The sequence below is a fragment of the Babylonia areolata genome, chromosome 3, assembly GCF_041734735.1.
Source record: "Babylonia areolata isolate BAREFJ2019XMU chromosome 3, ASM4173473v1, whole genome shotgun sequence".
NCBI classification, from domain to species: Eukaryota; Metazoa; Mollusca; class Gastropoda; order Neogastropoda; family Buccinidae; genus Babylonia; species Babylonia areolata.
This window is the reverse complement of record NC_134878.1, coordinates 17,943,413-17,966,787: the sequence shown is the minus strand read 5'-3', so window position 1 is coordinate 17,966,787 and position 23,375 is coordinate 17,943,413. Positions and strand designations below refer to the sequence as shown.

The 23,375-nt window shown below is 42.4% G+C and overlaps 2 protein-coding genes across 4 annotated transcripts in view; both read left to right on the top strand.

The window, feature by feature from the left end:
• The window catches only part of LOC143279794 (phosphatidylinositol 3-kinase regulatory subunit alpha-like), a 91,044-nt gene extending 82,666 nt beyond the window's left edge, over positions 1 to 8,378 (top strand). The window contains exons 7-10 of the mRNA XM_076583968.1: positions 996 to 1,172; positions 1,660 to 1,749; positions 2,744 to 2,857; positions 4,372 to 8,378. Coding sequence (XP_076440083.1) covers positions 996 to 1,172; positions 1,660 to 1,749; positions 2,744 to 2,857; positions 4,372 to 4,591 — 601 coding nt within the window. The 3' untranslated portion in view covers positions 4,592 to 8,378. The remainder of the gene's footprint in view (positions 1 to 995; positions 1,173 to 1,659; positions 1,750 to 2,743; positions 2,858 to 4,371) is intronic.
• A 5,674-nt stretch (positions 8,379 to 14,052) lies between these two features.
• The window catches only part of LOC143280481 (phosphatidylinositol 3-kinase regulatory subunit gamma-like), a 30,855-nt gene continuing 21,532 nt past the window's right edge, over positions 14,053 to 23,375 (top strand). For 2 of the 3 annotated variants that reach the window (XM_076585137.1, XM_076585140.1), the window contains exon 1: positions 21,264 to 21,593. The gene's annotated coding sequence lies outside the window, so the exon portion shown is untranslated. Of the gene's footprint in view, positions 14,119 to 21,263; positions 21,594 to 23,375 lie in introns of those variants that run through there. The other variant, XM_076585138.1, reaches the window with a different exon arrangement.

Sequence of the window (23,375 nt, the reverse complement as noted above, 5' to 3'; positions counted from 1 at the left end):
TTTATATGCTGTTATGGTGGTATCGCTGTGAAAAATAGGAATATACTGAACAAGACTGTCAATGTATGAGACAGGACAGCTTGAGCAAACTGTACAATGTCAGAGTACGACAGAAAGCCAAATGCATTTTAAGTGACAGCAGCCATACGCTGGCTAATTATTATCAACTGTTACCTTCAGGCAAACGCTTCCGTGTCCCAAAATATAAAACAAACAGAACCAAATGCAGCTTTAATCCAACCACAGTTCAGCTATTAAACAGCAATAATTGATAATCACATCTGTGATAAAAAAAAAATGTATGCCAGAGTGTGGGTACGTATTGTTGATTTGTATTGTTTTTATGTGTCTCATGTCTACTTTTCGTGTGCTATTTTATGCCTCTTATTATGGTTATTAATGGTTATTGTATAATGATGTAGTCTAACGTGATATACAGTGGATGTGACGATTATCCAATCAAATTGTTCGGGTCAGAGTTACACGTTGACGCCAGAGTAACCTATTTTGATTGGTCGAACTTCTCAAGGCTTCAAACCTAACTGCAGGGGGAGATTACGTCAGCATGCTGACGTCCATGCGAGTTTTATTGCAGGGGTCCGCAGTTGCACAGTAGGTCGTCGGTTGATCAATTACCGCTTAGTAGGGGTAAACGGGGCAGGTTGGAATACATGTTTTTTTCAGGTGGCTAAACCTGACCCATGACCCGACCTGCCCCGGTCTCCCATATGTAGTTTGGGGTAGTCCTCGCGCCTCAACACACACGCACACACACACACACACACACACACACACACACACACACACACCCACACACACACACACGAAGTTCCGGTGCCGAAGAGTACGCAGCTTAATGGGATGTCGAACCATGCGGCACTGTTGTCAGAGTAGCCACAAGCGAACAGAACTTGCCCCGTGTGGACATATCTTGGCCATTTATATATCAGATGGACCGCCTGGAATATTTCCCTCCTTCTCTGCTTGTCTTGCAGTGTCGAGATGAACAGATCGATGATGCATGGGAGGATTGCGACGATGAAGACGAGGATCGATGGGGTGGAGAGGGAGGAGAGGAAGCTGTCGACGGCAGCACTGTCGCAGCTGGAGACGTTCCACCAGCAGAAGGCCATACTGTCTGATCTCCAGCAGGAAGTCACCTTCTTACGCTTGTGAGTGTTGGCAGAGGGGCCATAGGGGCCAGGGCTTGAGTCTTCACCGGGTCCTCTTTTTGTCTTGTGCAGTATTGAGGAGAGTGCAGGTGGGTGGGTGGGGGGGGGGATGCTGGTTGGTTTGGGATTGAACTCATGTCTGTCTGTCTGTCTGTCTTTGCCTCCCCTGTCTTTGCCTCCCTCTCTGTCTATATGCCTGTTTCTTTATTTCTTCCTTCCTTTCTTTCCCTGTGTTTGCCTCTGTCTGTCTGTTACTCTCTCTCTCTGTGTCTCTCTCTGTCTCTCTCATTCTGTGTGTGTTTGTGTGTGTGTGTTTGAGAGAGTTAAAGTGAATATGTATGTGTATACGTGTGTGTGTGTGCATGCATTGTGCGCATGTCCATGCATATGTTCGTGCATGTACGTGTTTGCGCGCTCAGCGTAAGCACAATGTACATTTGTGAAGACGAAGTGAGTGTGTTTCAGTGTTGAACATGTTCCTTTTCAGACGGGTGGAGGAGAGAGGTCTGGTGAAGGAGTACCTAGACCTCTTGTTGAAGGATCAGAAGGACGTGGACCTCAGCCACTATGACCCTGGGTGAGGCCTGAAGGATAGAATCCACTCCTCTCTCTGTCTCTTTTTCTCTCCCTCTCTCTCTGTCTGGGTATGGCCAATGTAATTGATAACAGTTCAAAACCCAAGATCGTGACAAACAATAGCTGCAATAGCAAGACTCCAAACCATCTGGATTGACAAGAACATCAGTGTGCGATCCACCCTTTGTGTAGGAAGACAACATCCAAGAATGGACAGGTATGAATCTGGCGGAATCTCAGAGAGCGGCCGAAGACAGAGACAAATGGAGGAGAGTGGTGATCATGAGATTACGAACTGGCCATTGCCGTCTCAATGCCCACCTGTTTAGGAAGATGAAGCGAGCACCATCGCCCACGTGCTCCTGTTTTCTCGAAGACCAAACACCAGAACACATTCTCCAGACCCATCCCCTCCGGAAGGGGCTCAGAGACATTATTGTGTGACCGATACCAACCCCACTGCACACTAAGCACCGTCGCTCCAGACAGGACTTGGAGAGGACGATGTCATTCACTGGCCGGGCTGAACTGATACTGTGAGGAGGCGAACAAGAAGGAGGCATGACTGTGTGTGGCACGAAGATAGGAGAAGGAGCATGCTGGGAAACCACGTGCCTTAGAGGTGACGTCATGTGTGTACTGCATGCGCTCATTGGTGTATTATGTAATTTCGCGAGGTTCAGGAGCGTACGACGATGTGCCCGGCACGAGGGCAGTTAAAGGGATGATGGCAGAACATGATGATTTAACTACGTCATGATGGTGCCACTTGTGCATTGTCGGGATTATTGGAAGAACTGGTTCATGTTACGTAACAGACGGGATAGAGAGAGAAAGGGGGTGGGGGGGGGCATTGCAATACTTATATCATGCTTTGTAGTATCATATTTGCTTTATAATTTCATAATTATATTGGGGGTTTTATGTGTGTGTGTGGGTTTTTTTTCTCTGCTTCTTCTCCACACTGATATCAGAGGTGACTGTGACTGTGGCAGGAACTGGTCGGTGGTGTGCGGTAGGCCGGAGGCAGAGAGAATCCTGGAGCAGCGAGATCCTGGCACCTTTCTCGTGCGACCGGGCAGTGATGGGGGCTACGCCTTGTCCATTGCGTCAGTGACACACACGCACCTGTCTCTCTCTGCTTATACCTCCCCCCCCCCCCGCCCCCCTCCGCCCCACCTCTCTCTTTTTCTTTGATAAGATTAAAAAAAATAAATAAACCGTCACTTTACTTTAATTTTATTTATATCATATATTTTTTGGAATGGGGAGGGGAGGGGTGGGGGGCAGAGCGCGCGCGCGTGTGACAATAGAAAATAGAAGACGGTTCAGCTGTGTTCTCGTTTCGTTACAACACTCCCAGATGAGCATTTATCCACAAACCAAGGGAAATAACTTCAAAACAGTCACAAAGACGAACCGAAAATCAGCATGTTGAAAGCGCGACCTCGATAATCGTTGATGATTGTGTGTGACGTTTGTGTGTGTGTGTGTGTGTGTGTGTGTACGTGCGCGTATGTTATCGTCTCACAGCGAAATGGGTTTGAGAGGTTTTGCTGCATCCAAGTTCAGAGACAACAATTTCAGCTTTTTGTCCTCGTGTTCTGGGGGGGCGGGGGGGGGGGGGGGGGGGGTTGTTTCGTTTCATATTTTTCTGTGATAATTGTAGAGACTTCAACTTTCAGTTTTCCAATCAAGTCATCTGTGAGTGTAGTTTGGCATTGCACTTCATTGTTTCTGTTCTGTCTTTTTTGCGTCATTGATGTTCAAGTTCACTGTTTCTGCTTCTTTTCAAAGACTGACTGACTTTTGAATGGGACACTCATATATGTTTAGCAATCTTTAGGCCTGTTTTTCCTTGTAATCCATTGCGAGAAAAACTGTACGGTGGCATATTAGACTGCGTGCTTGTAAACAATTATATGGCTTTTGTGGATAGAGTTCTGTTTACGGAGCAGACAGTTCTGTGATAAATTATTGTTATCGTCGGTTGTTGTTTTGGATGGTGGTGGTGGTGGTGGTGTACATGTGTGTGGTGTGTGTGTACGTGCGCGCTTGCATGTGTGTGAGTTGTTGTTGTGGCTCACCATGTTGTGTCAGGACCTTCACATGGTATGCTGGGCCATAAGCGATGACTTTGACTGACTTCTTAATGCTTATGTTTGTTTGCCGTTGTTTTGCATTGATGGGGTCAGTGAATATGTCTGATGTCTGTGGAAATGCTACAATCGCCACGATGATGGGCGGGGGGAGGGAGGGGGGGGCAAAGGGCTTGCAGAGCTGCTAACACCCATTTCGTCCCATCCCTTCCTCATCCTCACAAAAAAGCAAACAAACTTTTCTGAGAGCAGCACAAACGTTTGGAGAAGTTGAACACTTTCTTTTTCGCGCTACGTGGACATTGTTCCTTATTTGTGAAATCGGCGGCGTGTTGACTGCCCGCGACATTTATGAAATACGTGTGTAGAATGTTGCAGTTTCCACTTACCAACCCCACTCCCAGCCCCTGTTTGAAATATATGTGTAGAATATTGCAGTTTCCGCTTACACCCCCAACACCCCCTGTCCCCACCTCCTCTAAAAAGAAACGAATAAAGAAACATTAACTTTGTCTGTTGCACAGCTGCGCCATTGACGACAACGTGGACGTGCGCCACTGCAAGATCCACATGGACCCTCACAGCTTCCAGTTTGGCTTCCACAGGGACTACTGCATCTTCGCCTCCTTGGAGGAGCTGGTCAAGAAGCACCAGACCATCTCCCTCCGCTTCTACAACGTCCGTCTGGACGTCTGCCTCACATACCCCGTCAACTACCACCGGAACAGGGCTCCCAGCCAGTAGCGTTCGTCCGGAGGGGAGTTCTTGTGGTGAGGGGTGTGTGTGGGTGTGTCTAGACTGAGGACAAGGAGCCGCTCTGTGAGTCATCTGTCCTACTGTTGAGTGAACTCAGCTCATTTAATTGTCGTAAAAACCCATCAAAGGAATTATGGACACTGAAAACTAAGTACAACAAGTGTGTGTGTGTGGAGGGGGAGGGAGTGGTGGGGGGGCTGTTTGAAGCTGACGCGGAGTAGTTCCTTAATTAAAGTGCGGGGAGTGCGGGGGATGGGGAGCTGAGCGGGAATGTCGTCACCATAGCGCAGAAGTTCATGTTTTTTACTCAGGTTAGTTTTTCTGTTACATTTTTTTCCTTTTTGTGACCAGCTGTTTACGTGCACGCGCACACATACACACACAGAGAGAAAAAAAAGTTGTGGAGGGGTTGGGTGAGGGGGCAGCAAAGGTGGGACCATTGGGTCAGATTTGGGTGATGATGCGGATCGGTGTTCCATCCTGGGAATATTTATGGGACTCCACCGCTGAGGGATAGGACCAAAAGGAACTGTCAGATCATTGGTCAGCCTTGGTTGGGGCGATGTGCCGTCTAGTTTGTTTTTTTTTCTGGCTGATGAAAGCGCCGTTTTGTTCATTTTGTGTGTGTCACTGTTGCGCCCTACCCGGATTAGCTAGAGCGTATACCTCTCACACAGAGGAAGTCAAGAACCCAGGAATGAAGATTAATAAAGTTAAGTTTTATTTCTCCCAAAATAAACAAACCCCAACAATGTAGAATATATAACAACAATGTATATGGTGAAAAGAGGAATAATGGTAATGATCGGCTTCTGCAGCTGCGTTGGCTGCTGAAATTATGAAGATGAAGAGACAATGAAAAGACCAGATTCAACACTGCAAAAATATTGTATCACATCAACATTTCAGATCATACATAAGTAACTTAGGCATTCTCCTAAAGTAGTAAATAAGTTAAGAGGAACGGCGGAACGTACTCACTATGACACTGAATGAACACTTGATAACCAAAAGCTGAACGAGGCAGTGAAATGAGAAGAGAAAAATAACTGGAGATGAACTATCCCTTTCTCCCTCCAGGGAGAAGGGGTAACGTGACATACGACGATCCTCAGCCCCTTCCTCTCCTACACCGCAGACGGAGAGCAGTGTTAACGTCAGGGGAGAAGGGAGATGGTACAAGTGACGTAGGAGAACGTAGTGTCAACGTTCCAGGTGCAGTGCTGATGTGGCGTCCACAGCACTGAGGCAGCGCTGAACCGCCAAGTGCAGTACAGATTGACGGGTGTAGAGTAGATCTGTAAAACGTAGTGCCGACCCTCATCGTGTAGCGCCGACCTCCCAAGCGTTGCGCCGAAGAGACAGTGAGGAAAATGGTGGGAAACAGTGGGAAAATAGGACACCGGGATCTTGTGGTCATTTGATCCAGTCTTCTGTCCTAGATGCTGTTTGCATAGAAGACAAAAGAAATCCGAGGCATGACAGAACCGTTCTTCCCCTCGTGAGACGATCTTAGGCTGACGCCTGAACCATCTGTACAAACTGAACAGCACAACAAAAAATGTTGTAAAAATGACCGGTCCCAACGATGGCACCAACCAGCAGGTTGTTACTGTTGTGGAGTTTTCTTAGCATCTGCCGCAACCCGTTTGAAGGGCAGTGCGACACCTAGCAGAGGTCACTCACATTCAAGCCCGTTAAAAACATTGGCTCCCGTTCATATGGTTTTACACGCAACGGCCAACAAAAATATCTACAGATGGAAAGAAAACGCATCATACGTGTACATAAAAAACAACAACAACAAGAAACAATGTTTTCCGCGACAGTCACACACACACACACACACACACACACACTCTATCATCTCCACCCCACCCCCCTGCCCCCCTCCTACACACACGCTTGTGGACGCAGACATTTCACGCTCATACACGAGAAGAGAAATGCAAGGAATCATATGCGTTTATGTTCTCCTCGGCGAGCTCAGTATTTTGAAATCTCTTCAGATAGTTCTGTCAGAAATCAACCAGTTCTTCCTTCTCACACAGTCACCGACCATATGAGCACCACTGTTGACCTGTCAACCAGCTGTCTCTATTTCTCCATCTCCCTCGTCCCTCTCATGGCCACGCTCATTGTCCATTTGGGTATATTGTCCTCCCATGTTTTTTGGGGTTTTTTGTTGTCAGTCCGCCTCTCATTTTATTTCCTTGTGCGGTTCCTTGCAGGACTATCTTGGCCCTGCCAGTTACTGAGTTTTATTTTGGGTGGTATAGTCAGGATACTGTCTCAAACTCAGATAACAGGTTATTTCTAAGGTTCGAATACATAATTGTGTTGTCGTGATGTTGAGCCATATAACTCGGTGTTATGGTATAATCTGCATGCGTTGTTCAGTGTGTGTGTGTGTATTTGTGTGTGTGTGTGTGTGTGTGTGTGTGTGTGTGTGTGTGTGTGTGTGTTTACCTTATGTTTAAAAACAAAGGGATTTACATGAAGAATAATTTCAAGTGGATGAGGAACGAAGTCCATTTCTTGATGACTTTTGTGTTTGTTTTCTTTTGGTTATACTTGTTTGTTTGTTTTATTCTGTTTGTTTGTTTTTATTATTTTTGGTGAGCACGAGTTATATAACAAGACATTCAAAAAACAAATATACTGTAAGCTGGAAAGTAAAAAATACAGGGTAAGATTGCACACACAATGAAAATAACTTCAACTGCCTCATCATTGGCGTAGCGTAGTGTGTGCATGTGTCGTTGACCTGATGACATGGAATACTGTATTATCTCCATAAGAGAATTTTATGTTTATCATGCTATGACGGTTTTTAATTTGTTGAAAAATTTTCTTTGTATGTTCTATTTTGTTTTTGTTTTATATCGAATTGTTTTATGTGCTGAAGTACTATGAGAAGTTATGCATTTCAGTCTTGAAACCTGGTGACTTCGCTTTGGGTGGAATGCATTTTCTACTTCTTTTTGATAAATTCTTTTCTGACTTCTTTTCTTTCATTTCTGTCACAACGTATTTCGTCATCTAACGCTTATTAGAATACAACAACTTTATTCTTTTATTTCATGGCTTACTGTAACAAATTAACCTTATTTTACAAATGTTACTTGTTGCCATTATATTTTCTATTCTCATTGATGTCGTTGGTTCTTTTCCTTTGCTAAATGTATGTGACACGGGACCATGGTCAATTGTATTAAACAGAAAGACAATGACCTTACTGTGTATTGTATTAAAGGTTTTTTCCCCTTTGACGCACCTTTTTTTCAGGTAATTATGTTAATGGGAGTCGAACTTTTAAGGATATACGTATGCGTGTGTGTGTGTGTGTGTGTGTGTGTGTGTGTGTGTTGCTCATCAGTGTATATGTTATTTTACATCGATTTTTTTATAGGTATGTTTTATAATAAGGTCACACACACACACACACACACACACACACACACACACACACACCTCAAGCCATTGTTGCTCAGAGCTTGCCACCAGCGAGCACACGGAGATAAATAAGAGGTACAGAAAAGACAAAAAAACAACAACAACAAAAAACCAAAAAAACACACAACAGAACCATACTTCCGACCTTGCGACCCGACGGGCGCAATAGCCGAGTGGTTAAACCGTTGAACTTTCAATCTGAGGGTCCTGGATTCGAATCTCGGTAACGGCGCCTGCTGGGTAAAGGGTGGAGATTTTTTTCAGATCTCCTAGGTCAACTTATGTGCTTGTGCCTGAACCCACTTCGTGTGTATACGCAGGCAGAAGATCATATACGCACGTTTAAGATCCTGTAATCCATGTCAGCGTTCGGTGGGTTATGGAAACAAGAACATATCCAGAATACACACCCCTGAAAACGGAGTATGGCTGCCAACATGGTGGGGTAAATATACGAAACGGTCATACACGTAAAATGATACATGTTTGTCTGAGTGTGCATGCCTGAAATCTGAATGAATGACACAGGAAACGAATGATGAGCGCACAATATCAGCAGTCAGTTGGCTCTACCCAGGTAGGCAGCCTGTTGTGGAAATGACTAATGAATTATTTGGGTTGAAGTTTTGCTGCATTTGCAGATGCCGTGACGGGACTTGAGTATTTGTGTTTCGTAGTTTGATCAAAAATGTGTGTTATGGTACATTCCATTGTGATCGTATTGCTAACGAAATAAAATTAAGAAACAACATGGCTCTGTGTGTGTGTGTGTGTGTGTGTGGTTTTGTTGTTGTTGTTTTCCATATGTGTTACACGTTTCAGGCTGATTTTGCATAACGGTGAAAATTTGAGACTATTTTTGTTTGTGAATTATATTTATTCAAACAATGTGAATTTGTTTCTTTGTTCTTCATGCATTTTGTTTGTTTCCCATAGTTATTTATGCATGAATTATGTATTTCTGTTGGGTGTTTTTCATACTCAATAGTCGTGTGATATGGATACTTTTTTCCGTTTGTTTTTCGCATTTACATGTTGAGAAAAGTTCTAAGTTTCTTTAGTTTTAATTTGTTTTTTTTTTATTGGGCCTACTTGAAAGCATTAACGAAACTTCTTTACAGTCGTAAAGTGTCTGTTTCGATGGAAATGTTAATTCTGTTTAAAGACAAGGTTTTGTTTTTGCTTTTAAGTCTTTCAAGTCATTTCAAGAACAGCCAGAAATCTGTGACGATTTGAAATCCGCTTCCACAAGTTTAAATCATGTACGATTCAGATGGTCACTCCCCCACCCTCCACAAAAAAGGTTTTGTCTTGTAAAAAATCATTCGTGGAATCTGCCTGTTTTGTTGTTGTTGTTGTCGTTAATGTTGTTTTCTTTTATATATATATTGTACAAAAGCTGTTTTTGAATGAAGTATTAATGTCAGGTTTTTGGCGAAAAGATTAAGAATTTTCCCCTTTTTAGAAACGAATGTTGTTTATGATGTAACGAGCTTCTTAATCATAATTCTTGTTTGGTTTGTGTGTGTGTGTGTGTGTGTGTGTGCGTGCGTGCGTGCGTGTGTGTGCGTGTGTGTGTGTGTGCGCGCGCGTGTGAATACCAATCTCATTTGTGTGTGCATGTGTGAGCAACTCGTACCGCTGAATAAGCTGACATCGAGTGACGAGGAAAACTCACCGAAAATTAAATTAGTTCAGTGAGTGTCAGTGCATGCCAGTTCAGTGGAGTCGTATCTATCATTGGAAACTCTAGTGCCGAGGGACACATTTTTTACTTTGTCAAAGATCCATGAAAACAATGTGAGAGTCATCCCAACGATGCCTGATTGATCTGTGTATTGGTCGGCTGTGCAGCATGCAAGAGAACAAACGAAAGAAAGAAAAGAGAAGAAAAAAGTATCGTTTCATTGCCATTCGTCTCCAACTTCCTACGTTGTACGAAAGTAAACAGGAAGCCATAACTAACCGTTCAATGGCGATGGAACTCGGCTGAAGGCAATGGGTCACGAAAGGGTAGAGGTAAGTAGGTATACCTCTCCTGTATCGATGGCTATATGTCACAAAGACGGTTGTGAAAGACTGGAAGTGAAAGGAAATTGTTCAGAACATGATATATTCACCTCAAGATGTTGAGGTTTGTTATTGCAAAGAGAGTTTTCAGTTGAATGTTACTTGTTAAGTAATTATGTTTTAAACAAAATCGTCTGGTTCGTTTGACTGAAAGGCATTGGTGTGTAACAATAGACCTGTTTGATATTAGTTACATGATGAGTTCTCACTAAGGTTTGGGGAGCGTTGTTTCCTTCCGTATTCACGATCAGATGTGTTCTGCTGATCCTTTCTTCCACAACAAAAACGGAACTTACTCTGTTAGTTACAAACGAAAGTGTTTAAACCGTTTGAAGTATGTAAACACTGGAAGAAACCTATACTGATTTTTCAATGGGATTGACTGCTACAAAACGAAGAATACCGAGGGCCAACTACACGACAAAGAAACAGAGGGGAGACACTCCGAAAGTCGCATACCTCCGCTATCACCAGATAGTCATCCAACGTGGTCACTTTCCCCAGAATGAATCTTCCCGTGTGATGAATTACTTTCAGTGAACTAGGTTACCAACGTGAGCATGTTTGTCAAGGAAGTTCTGTATAGTAAGGCCACTGATATGACTGGGTTGTTTTTTTTTTGGCTGGAAATCCTCAAATCTTTTGTAGACTGTTGAACGTTATTTTAGCATTTTACATGTTGTTCCATTGCACGTTGTTTTTTTGTCTAATACCACTTTGTAAACATAAGTAAAATGAAACACTCATTTATCTAATTTGTTTTTATATCCTCAACACTCCTCAAAAGGATCAGACTTTGAATCTGTGTGCATTGAGCAGATTTGTTGTTTGGCCTCTGCATTTGTTCACAGTTCTTAAATTATCATTTTGAGGATGAGTGGAGTGTCATTGATTAGTTACTCTATTTTCCTTTTGTGAATTGTCAAGTGAATTCTGGGGATCAGTAATCATAGCTCACAGCTGAGAGGCGCGTGTATTTCACATCAGCGGGTTTTTGTTGTTGTTGTTTTTGTTGTTTGTTTTTTGTTGTTGTTTTCAATGCGGGGATGTGGGGGGGTGTGTGGATTGGAAGACCTCTTTGATGGAAGTCTGAGTGTCAATAGAATTCCATACACGCGTTTGATATCATCATTGCAAATCAAACTTAAGTAGAGAATACAACACAAATATATCACAGACATCACGCAATATGATGTAACGTTGGCAACACAAAGTTACGCATTGGGACATCCACCACAGACGAAGTACACTCACAGAGGTATATAGCATTCACTTGGCTCTCAAGCCCTGACCCAGCGCGTTGGTTTTGTGCGTAGTTCATGCATCTGCCTTTTTTTTCTTTTTTCTTTCTTTCTTTTTTTTTAATAGGAAATTTGTCGTGGTCTAGCGTACATGAATCAGTCCACACTTTTTGACTCTTACACAAAACTGAAGTTGGTATCGCTAGAATATATCATAGTGGGCGATTGTTGCCACGGCACCAGGAATAAGCTGGACACCACGGTTTTTGTTTTTTTAAAATCTATTATTACTTTTTATCTTATTTCATTTTTTTTTCACCTGCTCTTCATAAATAAGTGGACATTTGACAGGAGGCTGCTACGGAAAGGGAAGTACATGACGACGAGGAAATATGCGAGAAACACACACACACACACACGCGCGCGCGCAGAGTACGGTTCAACACACGGAAAGGGAGACGACTGGTTGCTTGCCCTGTGACAAGTGTCCGAAATATTTCCGGCTTGAGTTGTCGCATTGTCTACGGCCAGGCTCGTCTTTGTTGTAGTTCGCTATTTCCAAAGTGTTTTTTCATTGTTGGGCAGTGACCGAGCTTTCTTTGCATTTCGCTCCTCCGCTTTGTGTGTGTGTATGTGCGCGCGCGAGCCTGCTTGCATGCGTGCACTGTCAACACCACCGAAACATCACTTCACTGTGGTTTCACGAGGACTGTTGTGCGTGCCACCACAGACATATTTCCGTGTTTGAGATGTGTGAATACCATCGTATCTTCAAATGATATAAAGTGGACATTAAATTTTAAAACTCTCTGTGTTTTATTTTAGCTGTCATTGTGGTTTGAGTGGGAATATGCGTATATTTCCCGCAGACCTATGTTCCCCCAGAGCTAAGTCCCCCACCCACACCCCGCCCCCTGGTCTATATTCCCTCAGATCTATGTTCTCCCAGCATCTTTTTAGGTAGATATATATTCTTCCAGGTCTATGTGCCACCAGATCTGTATTTCCCAGCTGTATAGTCCTCAAAGGCTATGTCCCTCGGGGTCTATGTTTCATCATACGTACACTTTTGTGTATTGGTAAATGGTCAGCATTGGTCACTGAGTCGTGGTCAGTGGTCAAAACTGGTGAAGAGGTAATAACACTGCATAAGATAGTATTCCTAATGCGGAAAGATAACACAACGCATTGGTGTGTGGTCGGTAATTGTCAGTGAATAGTGAAAGACGGTTGAGAGGTCCAAATTTTGCATGAACAGTAATGAACAATAAAAGGATGCATTCCGAAAACTTTTAGGCAGTGGTCAGTAATGGTCATCAATGGTAAGCAGTTGTCGGTAGTGGTCAGTTAATGGTCTGATCATGTTGATAAGTCTCAGTAATGTATAAGTCACAAAATGATACAATCTGAGCAGTTAGTGTTCAACAGTGGTCAATCAGCGGTCGAAAACCTCTCAAGACGTCTTTCAGTGATGCAAAACTATGACATAATAAAGCAATCTGAACACTTGTGTGGTGTCATTAGTGGACAGCAGTGGCAGATTGTGGTAAGTCTTGGCCAGCAGTAGTCGATAGTTGTCAGCTTTTAACTCTCTCCATACGAACGGCGAAAGAGATGACGTTAACAGCGTTTCACCCCAGTTACCATCATCAACATAGTGCAAGCGGAAGGCTCTTATACTGAAGAGGTGAATGTTGACAAAGAACACCACAATTCTGACGACGGAAGCTAAATGTTGGGTCATTCAGACACCCACTGGACATCCGAGGGGTCTGTGTAGAGGAGAAAAGAGGACTGGCCGTACTGAGTGAGTTAACGGTCAAATCATGGCTATTTTACGAGGGCCATGGTTAAATCCAACCAAGAAGTCGTAATTCTGCAAAACCGTCACAAAGTATGCGTGTTGAACACAGTGGGCAGTAGTTATCAGGTAGCGGTCAAACACCTGCCAAGACATAATAATGCACAAAAGTGACAAGAACAATAGAAAAAGAAAAAAGAAGTAAAAATGAAGAAGAAGAAAATATAGACATGGGGGAACATACGGCTGACCCCGTTAGAGCAGCATGTTTTGTGAATGGTTTAAAGTTTAATGTTGCATTGCTTATTTTAGTTTTAAGTCACTTTCAAAATGACGGAAAAGTTTACTTGCATTTGTTTACTCAACTACTTTCTCCTCTTCTCTGTGTATGTGTGTGTGTGCGTGTATGCGTGCGCGCACGCGCGCGCGCGAGCGAACGAAACAAAGTATATTTTACAGTATGTTGAAAAGGTGTGAGTGGCTTAATGCGACAACAAGCCACGCGATCCAACCCTCAACAAAAAAAAAAGCGCGTTCTCATACACAAAAACGCTAGCGCGCGCACGCACTCTTTTCTTTTTCTTTTTTGATTTTCCGTAAATGTCACCGAATTCCTGTCCTGATTTGCCTTTTTGTCATGGCGCTACAGCATGTCGATATTTTTTTCCTTATTGACTCGACAACAGTTTGTATATGTCACCACTTCATTAACAAAACAAGAATGGGGGGATGCAGTGACTATCTATTTCCCTAAAGCTAAGCTATGTGTTTACTATTACTATGTGTTTTTTGTTTGTTTAGTTTTTTTGGGTTTTTTTTTCTTCTTTTTTTTTTCGTTTCATTTTCTTTCCCCGGTGATTCGTCGCAGAGTAATTTTAGCGCTGGTTGTGGTTATTGCCAATACTGCGCGAGTTTGTGTGATGATCTTCGTGTTTCATTTTGAAACTGTGAGTTTGTGTTTTGATTCTCTTTTCTGTACTGTTGGCGTGGACCGGTGGTCTGTTGTTCACGTCTATGTTGTGTTGAATGTTTGTCTCGTGTGTTTGTTGGATTGCATTGTGCTGAGAGAGAGAGAGAGAGAGAGAGATTTTAAAAGTTGATTTGCGTTGTGTTGTATCCACACGCTCGTGTTTCTGTCCGTGAAATTTCGATTTTTCTGTGAATTCTGGGTTGATGTGAACACTGAGGACAGTGCGGCGCACCTTGAGACATCTCTTGTTGTTAGAGGATTTTCGTGTAAGTGACATCAGCAATATCCACATTTCTTCCCCAATACTTATCTGTTTTTAAGGCGAACAAACTTGTAACTTGCTTAATAGCATTGCTGTATATGCCCCCTTCACTCTTTGCCTGACCTTCTTTGCGTGATTCGAGAGAGGAAGAAATGTATACATTTTTTTTCTGTTAATGTTAGACGTATAGGCCTACGTTAATAAACTTTTTTTTCTTTTTATTTTCTAATGTTTTTTCTTTCAACAATTTTTTAATTCCTCATCATTCACCCATCCATTCCACAAATCTTACATTCATTCATCAACATCTTTCTGCTGTGGTCGTTATACAGGGTTACCTGCAAATGGACAGGAAAAGAGAAATGAAAAGTGTCATGGAAACATGCAACAATGTTGGCAATGACATGATGTTGTAAAATGCATAGAGCTTCCAGAATATGCGCTGTAGTGAAACATCTTAATAAATACATAAACAAATAAGAAATATATACATTACGATGTTATTATACAAATTTACAACTTTTCCGTCTTCGGAACGAAACTGAATGGAAAGAACACAGGGGAAGAACTGTGGACATTGCCGACATCTCTTGTTGTTAAAGGATCTGTGTTGATAGGGACATCCCTTGTTGTTAGAGCATTTCTATTGTCTGAGATATCCCTTGTTCTTAGAGCATTTCTATTGTCTGAGATATCCCTTGTTCTTAGAGCATTTCTATTGTCTGAGATATCCCTTGTTCTTAGAGCATTTCTATTGTCTGAGATATCTCTTGTTGTTAGAGGATAAATTTATATTGTTTGAGGCATCTCTCTTGTTGTTAGAGCATTTCCGATGTCAGAGACATCTCTTGTTGTTAGATGATTTCTATTGTCTGAGACATCTCTTGATGGTAAAGGATCTGTGTTGATAAGGACATCCCTTGTTGTTTCAGCATTTCTAGTGTCTGAGACATCTCTTGTTGTTAGAGCATTTCTATTGTCTGAGACATCTCTTGTTGTTAGAGCATTTCTATTGTAAGAGACATCTCTTGTTGTTAGAGCATTTCTATTGTAACAGACATCTCTTGTTAGAGGATTTCTATTGTCTGAGATATCTCTTGTTGTTAGAGGATTTCTATTGTCTGAGACATCTCTTGTTGTTAGAGGATTTCTATTGTCTGAGACATCTCTTTATTGTTAGAGGATTTCTATTGTCTGAGATATCTCTTGTTGTTAAAGGATTTCTATTGTCTGAGACATCTCTTGTTGTTAGAGGATATCTATTGTCTGAGATATCTCTTGTTGTTAAAGGATTTCTATTGTCTGAGACATCTCTTGTTGTTAGAGGATTTCTGTTGTCTGAGACATCTCTTGTTTTAGAGGATTTCTATTGTCTGAGACATCTCTTGTTGTTAGAGGGTAATTTTATATTGTCTGAGACATCTCTTGTTGTTAGAGGGTAAAATCATATTGTCTGAGACATCTCTTGTTGTTAGAGGATTTCTGCTGTCAGAGACATCTCTTGTTAGAGGATTTATGTTGCCAGAGACATCTGTTGTTGTTAGAGGATTTATGTTGTCAGGGACATCTCTTGTTGTTAGAGGATTTGTGTTGTCAGAAACATCTCTTGTTGTTAGAGGATTTATGCTGTCAGAGACATCTGTTGTTGTTAGATGATTTATGTTGCCAGAGACATCTCTTGTTGTTAGAGGATTTGTGTTGTCAGATACATCTCTTGTTAGATGATTTATGCTGTCAGAGACACCCATTATTGTTAAATGCTCTCTGTTGTCGAGACATCTCTTGTTGTTAAAGGATCTCTGTTGTCGATACATCTCTCGTTCTAAAGTAATCTCTGTTATCGAGACATCTCTTGTTGTTAAATGTTCTCTGTTGTCGAGACATCTCTTGTTAAATGATTTCTGTTGTCGAAACATATCTTGTTGTTAAATGATCTCTGTTGTCGAGACATCTCTTGTTAAATGATCCCTGTTGTCAAGATATCTCTTGTTGTTGGATGATCTCTAATGCCAGAAACACGTCCTGTTAGATGATCCGTATTGTTAAAGTCATCTTTTGTTGTTGGAGGATCCTTGTTGTCTCTCTTTTTGTCAGAGAACCTCTCTGTTGTTAAAGATTGTATTGTTACATACATCATTCTGGTGTCAGAGACATGTCCGATTATGGAGACATTTCCTTCCTGGCTGAGGCATCTTTGTTCACTTTGACATCTCTGTGTGGTAAGAGACCCCACACACCCCACCCCACCTGCACCCCCCACGCCCCCACGCTCCCGTCTCCCCGTCTGCGTGCACGTAAAGAACTCACGGCATGGGAAAAAACCAGCCCTGAGACTGTTAGATTGATGTTATGTTGTTGCTTTTTCTGTGTGTCGTTGAACTGTAGCGAAGCCCTCTTTTCGAGGAAGGCAGTTTTTCACACGGAAACTCTGTGCGTGTGTGTGTGTGTGTGTGTGTGTGTGAGAGAGAGAGAGAGAGAGAGAGAGAGAGAGACACTGTAGGGCATTGTAATACCATGCATTACGATGTTATTTTCGTACATTTGAATCGCAGCAAATTTCGTGTACAGCCTTTCTGCACAGCACAAGCACATCACGTATCACCCAGAGGGACATAATCCGTGTGTGCTTAGTTGCATTTCTCAACGAACCGTCGTGAGGAAACAAACAAAAAACGTGAACGATAAAGTTCCCAAAAAAGTTCATGAGAGTGTGCAGTCATGTGAGTGTCTTGTTCCCGAACAAAATACACCAAAGCGTTTGGCGAGTGCGCTTATCTGGGCCATAAACTGTTGTCTCGGGAGAAGAGCAAGTGACGGAAAGTTTGGCGTTTTGTGTGTTATCAGAAACGTGCTTGAGGAAGTTAGATTTCATGGTTTTGACGTGCTTTTGTTCGTTGGCGTTTTTAACATATCAGGTTGTGTGTGTTTGTTTATAGCTGAGTATTTCTGCCCGTGTAAATAATATCATATAATAATGATATATAGCAATAATACGATAATAATAATACCTGTGAACCAGTGCTGCAAGAGTTTAAAACTTCTACCAGGCAACTATTCTACCAACTGGTCAACCATCCAGCCAATCAAGCAGCCACCTAACTTATTATCCTTTAAAACATTATCATTTTCGTTTTATTCATACATTTTATTTGTTTTTTGTTTATGCAACTATTTCACTCGAATTATCCACGTATAGCGTTCATGTTAAGTGTGTGTGTATGTCGATTTTCTTGTGTGTTACTCGTTGTGTGAACGTATCAGCGATGTTGCTTCCTTCAGTTTTACTCTGCGTTATTCGAATACATGTATTGAGTATATAGGTACGTGAAAATGTTTGCTTGTGTGTATCATGTAAGTCAGCCAATGCGCTAATTGTCAGCCAGCTTGCTAATATCTTAACAGCTGCAAACCTTTCATTCATTCTCTCTGTCGCGAGATGGACTACATTTTTCACCTTTTGATTTTTTTCCTGTTTCGTGTGCCTGTGTGTGAATGGATTTGTACACTGTACAAACTTCGAATGCGTGTTGTGTTTTTGTGCTTGAGTTGCATATTGTCATTTCTTGGGTTTTCACGTGCTGAGTTTTTTTTATTATTATTTTTTTTTATGAAGCTGTACTCAGGGCAGCAGCAGCTGAGATTTTAGAACTGGTTTTTGGAAAGCAGACGCGCGGTAGAGCTCTCAAAAGTTTCATCCAAGTGGATGTTCTCTGTGTGGCAATATGTCTTGCCCAGTTCTGTATGACACCTGTGTGTGTTGAAGTCGGGTTTCCTGAGTAAGTCCACCAGGGGAACAAGTTGTTCCATGTGAGTAGCTAGTACATATTATGCTTAGTTAAACGTTTAAATGTTGATCTTGTTTTTTTGTGTGAATGCTACATTTGATGAAAAGGAAGGGGTCTCTTTCGAAATGATTCTGTAAAGTGTAAAAGTAGTTGGCTAGCTCGTTTGATGTTATACGTGGTTAATTGATTTTCTTGTTGCACTTTATTAAATCATTACTATTCCTAGGTAAAAAGCTTCCTAGTATTTTGGGTGGATTTTGAGTAAAATTCACTGTTGTAATTTTTCCGTATATTAATAGGTCCCGGAAAGTTCATTTCCCAAGTAATGGTGGTGGTGGTGGCAGTAGTGGTAGTAGTAGTTGTAGTTGTTGTTGTTTTGCATTTGGTTGGGGTTTATGTAAACCACTCATCGGAACTGAGCCATTTTGCCAAGTGCAGTGATTAACGCAGATAACATAATGAATTCGTCTTAAAATAGTTTTTCAAATGTTTATACTAGTTCGTTATATTACTGTCATAGTAACGTTGGCCTTTTAGGTCTGTTCCTATTCTTGGTATTTTTCTTTTCCGCCTGAGTCCGCTGGGACGGCAAACTGGCCGGCAGCGTCCCTTCGCCAGACTGCGTCCTGAGTTGAACGCGGACACTACAGCCCATTTACTCCCTACCGCCCCACCAAGTTGTTTCCCCGTTTCTCGGTCCAACCACACCCTTTTGACCCTCCCCAAACAACGCCCTTTCTCCCATCTTCAAATCGTCCTTCATTGCAGTCATTGTTAAACTTCAAATGTGGAACTTCATCCATCCAGCTCGTCCACCAAACCCCTTCGACAGTGCCGCTCACCGTCTGCGGTCAGGGGAAGGTGGGAGAGGTCAAGATTTGTGTTTGTCCCCCCACCCCTTCTTTCCCTCATGTTCTTCCGAGTGAGGGCAGAAAGGACATCTATTGTCTTTCATCATTAGTCATCACTCGGGATCCAAGTTTGTGTGTGTGATCATGTGTGTGTGTGCGTGTGTGCGCGCGTGCATGTGTGTGCTTTGATTGCATGAGTGTTGTATGCCCTACTTTGTAACAATAAATTTTTGTTTGGCGGTTTTCTTTGTCATTTTCTTGTATTGGCAATTGTTTGTTAGGAATAAAACTTTATTTCACTTTTCAAGTTCCTGATTCCTTCTGTGCGAGAAGGTGGGTCCCGTCCCAAGAGGGTCGGGGCGCGACACACACACACACACACACACACACACACACACACACACACACACACACACACACACATATATATATATATATATATATATATAATGTGTGTGTGTGAGTGTGTGTGTGTGTGTATACCACCTATCTCCCTCATCTGTATTTGTGCTGGCAAGCTCGCTTATGTGCGAGATTCATGACAATAAATACGGGTAATAATTAATGAGGGGTGTCAGCGAACTGCTGTTACCAATTATCCTCATGATCAATTCGACTTTCTGGCAGTGCGTTTGCGCGCGCACACACAATCACGCACGCACGCACACACATTCACACACACACACACACACGCACACACACACACACACACAAGCACGAACGCATGCTTTCACACACACAAACACACACACACACACACACACAGCACGAACGCATGCTTTCACACACACACACCCACACACACACACACACACACACACACACACACACACACACATTCATAACTTAGAATTTTCCGTGTGACGGGAACAAGGTTTTCATTGTTTCTCTTTCTATTTCGAAAGAAAAAAAAAGAAATTACATAAAGTTCAGACTTAATGTGATTATGTATGTACATATATATATAATGTGACAGATATCTTCCTAGTAAAAAACAACAACAACAAAACAACAAGAAACAACAAAAAAACAAGCAAACAAACAAACAAAAAATACCGCATTGACAGCACACTTTGGAGCAAAACTAACTGAATGATGGAACATTGATATGAATAACGGGGCATCGTTTGATTGGAAAAGACAGGCCAGAAAGCTTGAGAAGAACAAAATTTATGCACTCTGGTGTACGTTGGGAAAAAATCGTAACACACGCCCAAGGGTATGGTCTCATGTCTTCCAATTCGCAACAGAATAGAATGGAATAGAATAGAATAGAATGTCTTTATTACCAAGTGTACCTGGGTCACAAGGAATATAAGGGGGGAGGGAACGGGTACATGACGAGATACGAACATAAATCTAAAGTCAAACACAAACACAGATACAGTAGAATAGAATAGAATAGAATAGAATATATCTTTATTACCAAGTGTATCGGGGTCACACGGATTATTGAGGTGTGGGGGTGTGGGGGGATAGCACATAAGATACGAACATAAATCGAAAATCATACACAGATACAGTAGAAATTAGGATACATACAAGTGCATATCAATATAAAAACGTGTGCATACTCACACATGCACACACTGCACACACACACGCACGCACGCACGCACGCACACACACACACACACACACACATGTCTGAACAGAAGCTGCATATTACATATGGATGGGGCTGATGACTAGATCTTCAGGTAGATGGTAGTTGATTGCAGAAAGAAATAAAGGGAGTTCGGGAGGGAGAATGATGTTGATTATAAAGTTAGATGATAGAAGAACATGCTGCTGCTGCTGTGGATCATGATGATGATGATTTGTTGGTGTTTTCATCAAAGTAGTGTGATCGTTGCTGTCATCAAGTTTGCGATTGTATTCACTGGATTTTAGGGACACAGATTTTAGGCTCATGTAAGTTTCATCTTCTCGACGGAAAGACTAGCACACAGACCACAGACTAGCCGATGACATAGAGGAGGCGGGAAGGTTTGCTTGTAGGAACTGCTGGGAGTGAGGCTTTTTCCTACTTGAGGTTTGATACCCTCAGTTTTTTGTTGTTGTAATTGGTTGTTTTTTTGGGAGGTGGGGGTGGGGGGTGGGGGTTGGGGTACAGCGGGCGGAGTGCTCAACCACTAATCCACCTCTCCGTTCCCGCGAATCGTTTTTTTCCTCCGTGCAACACAGAACGGAAGAACTGAAACGCCACATGTCGGAGGACGGACAACGTGAACAATGAATGAAGGGACTGGTGGCCGGTCATGGTGCTGGGTTGAAGAAGACACAGGTGAAGAGCGTGCGACTCGTGAAGTTCTGGCTGAACAACGTGAGTGGTTTGTTGCAACAGTGGTCACGGACGCTGGGGTTACGTGTGGGAACTCGCGTTGGCCGAGGACTCAAAACAGTGAAGATGATGTTTTTTTGACTGATTTATGTTCCGTTCGCTGGGGAAGACGACGAAAAGGAGGGGACTGGCTGATTGATTTTGACGACAGCTTGTGAGAGACCGAACTGTTTCTGCTCGGTGATGGAATAACAAAGCGAGAAGAAAGAGGTGAGAGTGTTGTGTGTGTGTGTGTGTGTGTGTGTGTGTGTGTGTGTGAGAGAGAGAGAGATAGTGTGTGTGTGTGTGTGTGTGTGTGTGTGTGCTACTGTTGCTGTTGTTATCTATAGTTTTTCACACGGATGGGTGACATAACTAAAATGTAATTTGCGGGTTAAAAAGTGTATCTATATATCTCCATCTATATCTATATGCATGGAAAATCAATCGACCAAAAGGTGAGAAGTGACAGGGTCCAAAAGATAGGCGAAAAGATTGTACTGAATGATTTGCTGAGGTTTGTTATAAACAACTGGCCAGATAAGAGGCCTAATTCTCTCTCTCTCTCTCTCTCTCTCTCTCTCTCTCTGTAGTGTGTTGTGTAGTGCAGTGTTTGTGGCTGAACTCTGAATGCAGCAATGATTAACGTTGAGCCTACCACTTCTTGGCTGTTGCCAACTGACGTGGATCATAGGGAAACCTTTCCTGGGGGGCTCCTCTTCCAGTTGTTGAAAATGATAGGATAAGATTTCGTGGACTCTTTTCCTCACATCCGTCCTTCTTCGCCCTTTTACCGCCCCCTTTCATCCCCAGTTCAGTGTCACTTTAAGTTGAAGATGACGAATGCAAAGCCAACTTTGTTTCTGTTGGTGGTTTCGTGTGTGTTTTTTTCTTTTGGTGGTGGTGGTTATTCTTGTGGGTGTATATGTGAATGTGTGTCTTCATGTTTTACATCTATTTGCTTATTTATCATCATTGTTATCTTATTTATTTATTTATTTATCTTTTTACATTATAGTTATTATTTATTTATTTATTTGTGTAAGCTTATCTATTATTTATTCACCTTTTTTTTTCTCAAGGCCTGACTAAGCGCGTTGGGTTACGCTGCTGGTCAGGCATCTGCTTGGCAGATGTGGTGTAGCGTATATGGATTTGTCCGAACGCAGTGACGCCTCCTTGAGCTACTGAAACTGAAACTGTTATTCTTGTTGTTTTGGTTTTGTTCTGTTTTATTTTGTTTTGTTTTTCCTAACAAGGAAGAGACTACCTGAACAGTACGAACAACCGACCATTCTTTAATGATGATTTGACATCTGACAGCGTACAATTACTCGTTGCGTGCGTGGTAGAAGGGAGGCGTTGGAAGAATGCGCGTTTCTTGACGTAAAACAGTGGAAATACCTAGCCCTGTTTTCACTCTGTAAGGAATGAAGTATTGCTGTGCAGAGGGAAATGAAAACACACGTACATCCTCTGTTGTGTCAGAAAATAGGATCGCGAACGGGGGCGGAGGAAGACGACGAATTTCCTATCGCCTGCACCCCGCCCCCTCCCCAGCTCCCCCAGGCACCCTCCCCACACACACATACACGCACCCTCCCCCCTCTACCTTACCCACATCCCTCTTCACTCCGCCTGTAAATTTTCATTCTGACTCCTCGGTCATTGTTTGGATAATGCTTAGAACCATATGACCCGCTAAACACTTGAAAACCCGAAATCGAAGCCAAACTTTCTGATAACGCAACAAGTGGACGCCTTAAAACGTGAAAGTAATCCTATACGAATAACACTTATGCTTCATGCATTTAGGGCAATTTTGTTTCACATGTAAAGTGATGTATCATTGTACAGTCTTTTTTTTTTTTTGGGGGGGGGGGGGGGAGGGGGGGGAGGGGCAGGCTAAACAAACTCCTCCGTACAATAATTGTACCAAAATCGATGATCTGTCAGAGTATTCACCATCGCTTGTTTCCGGTACTGACAGACATTACGAGTGTCAATACGCAT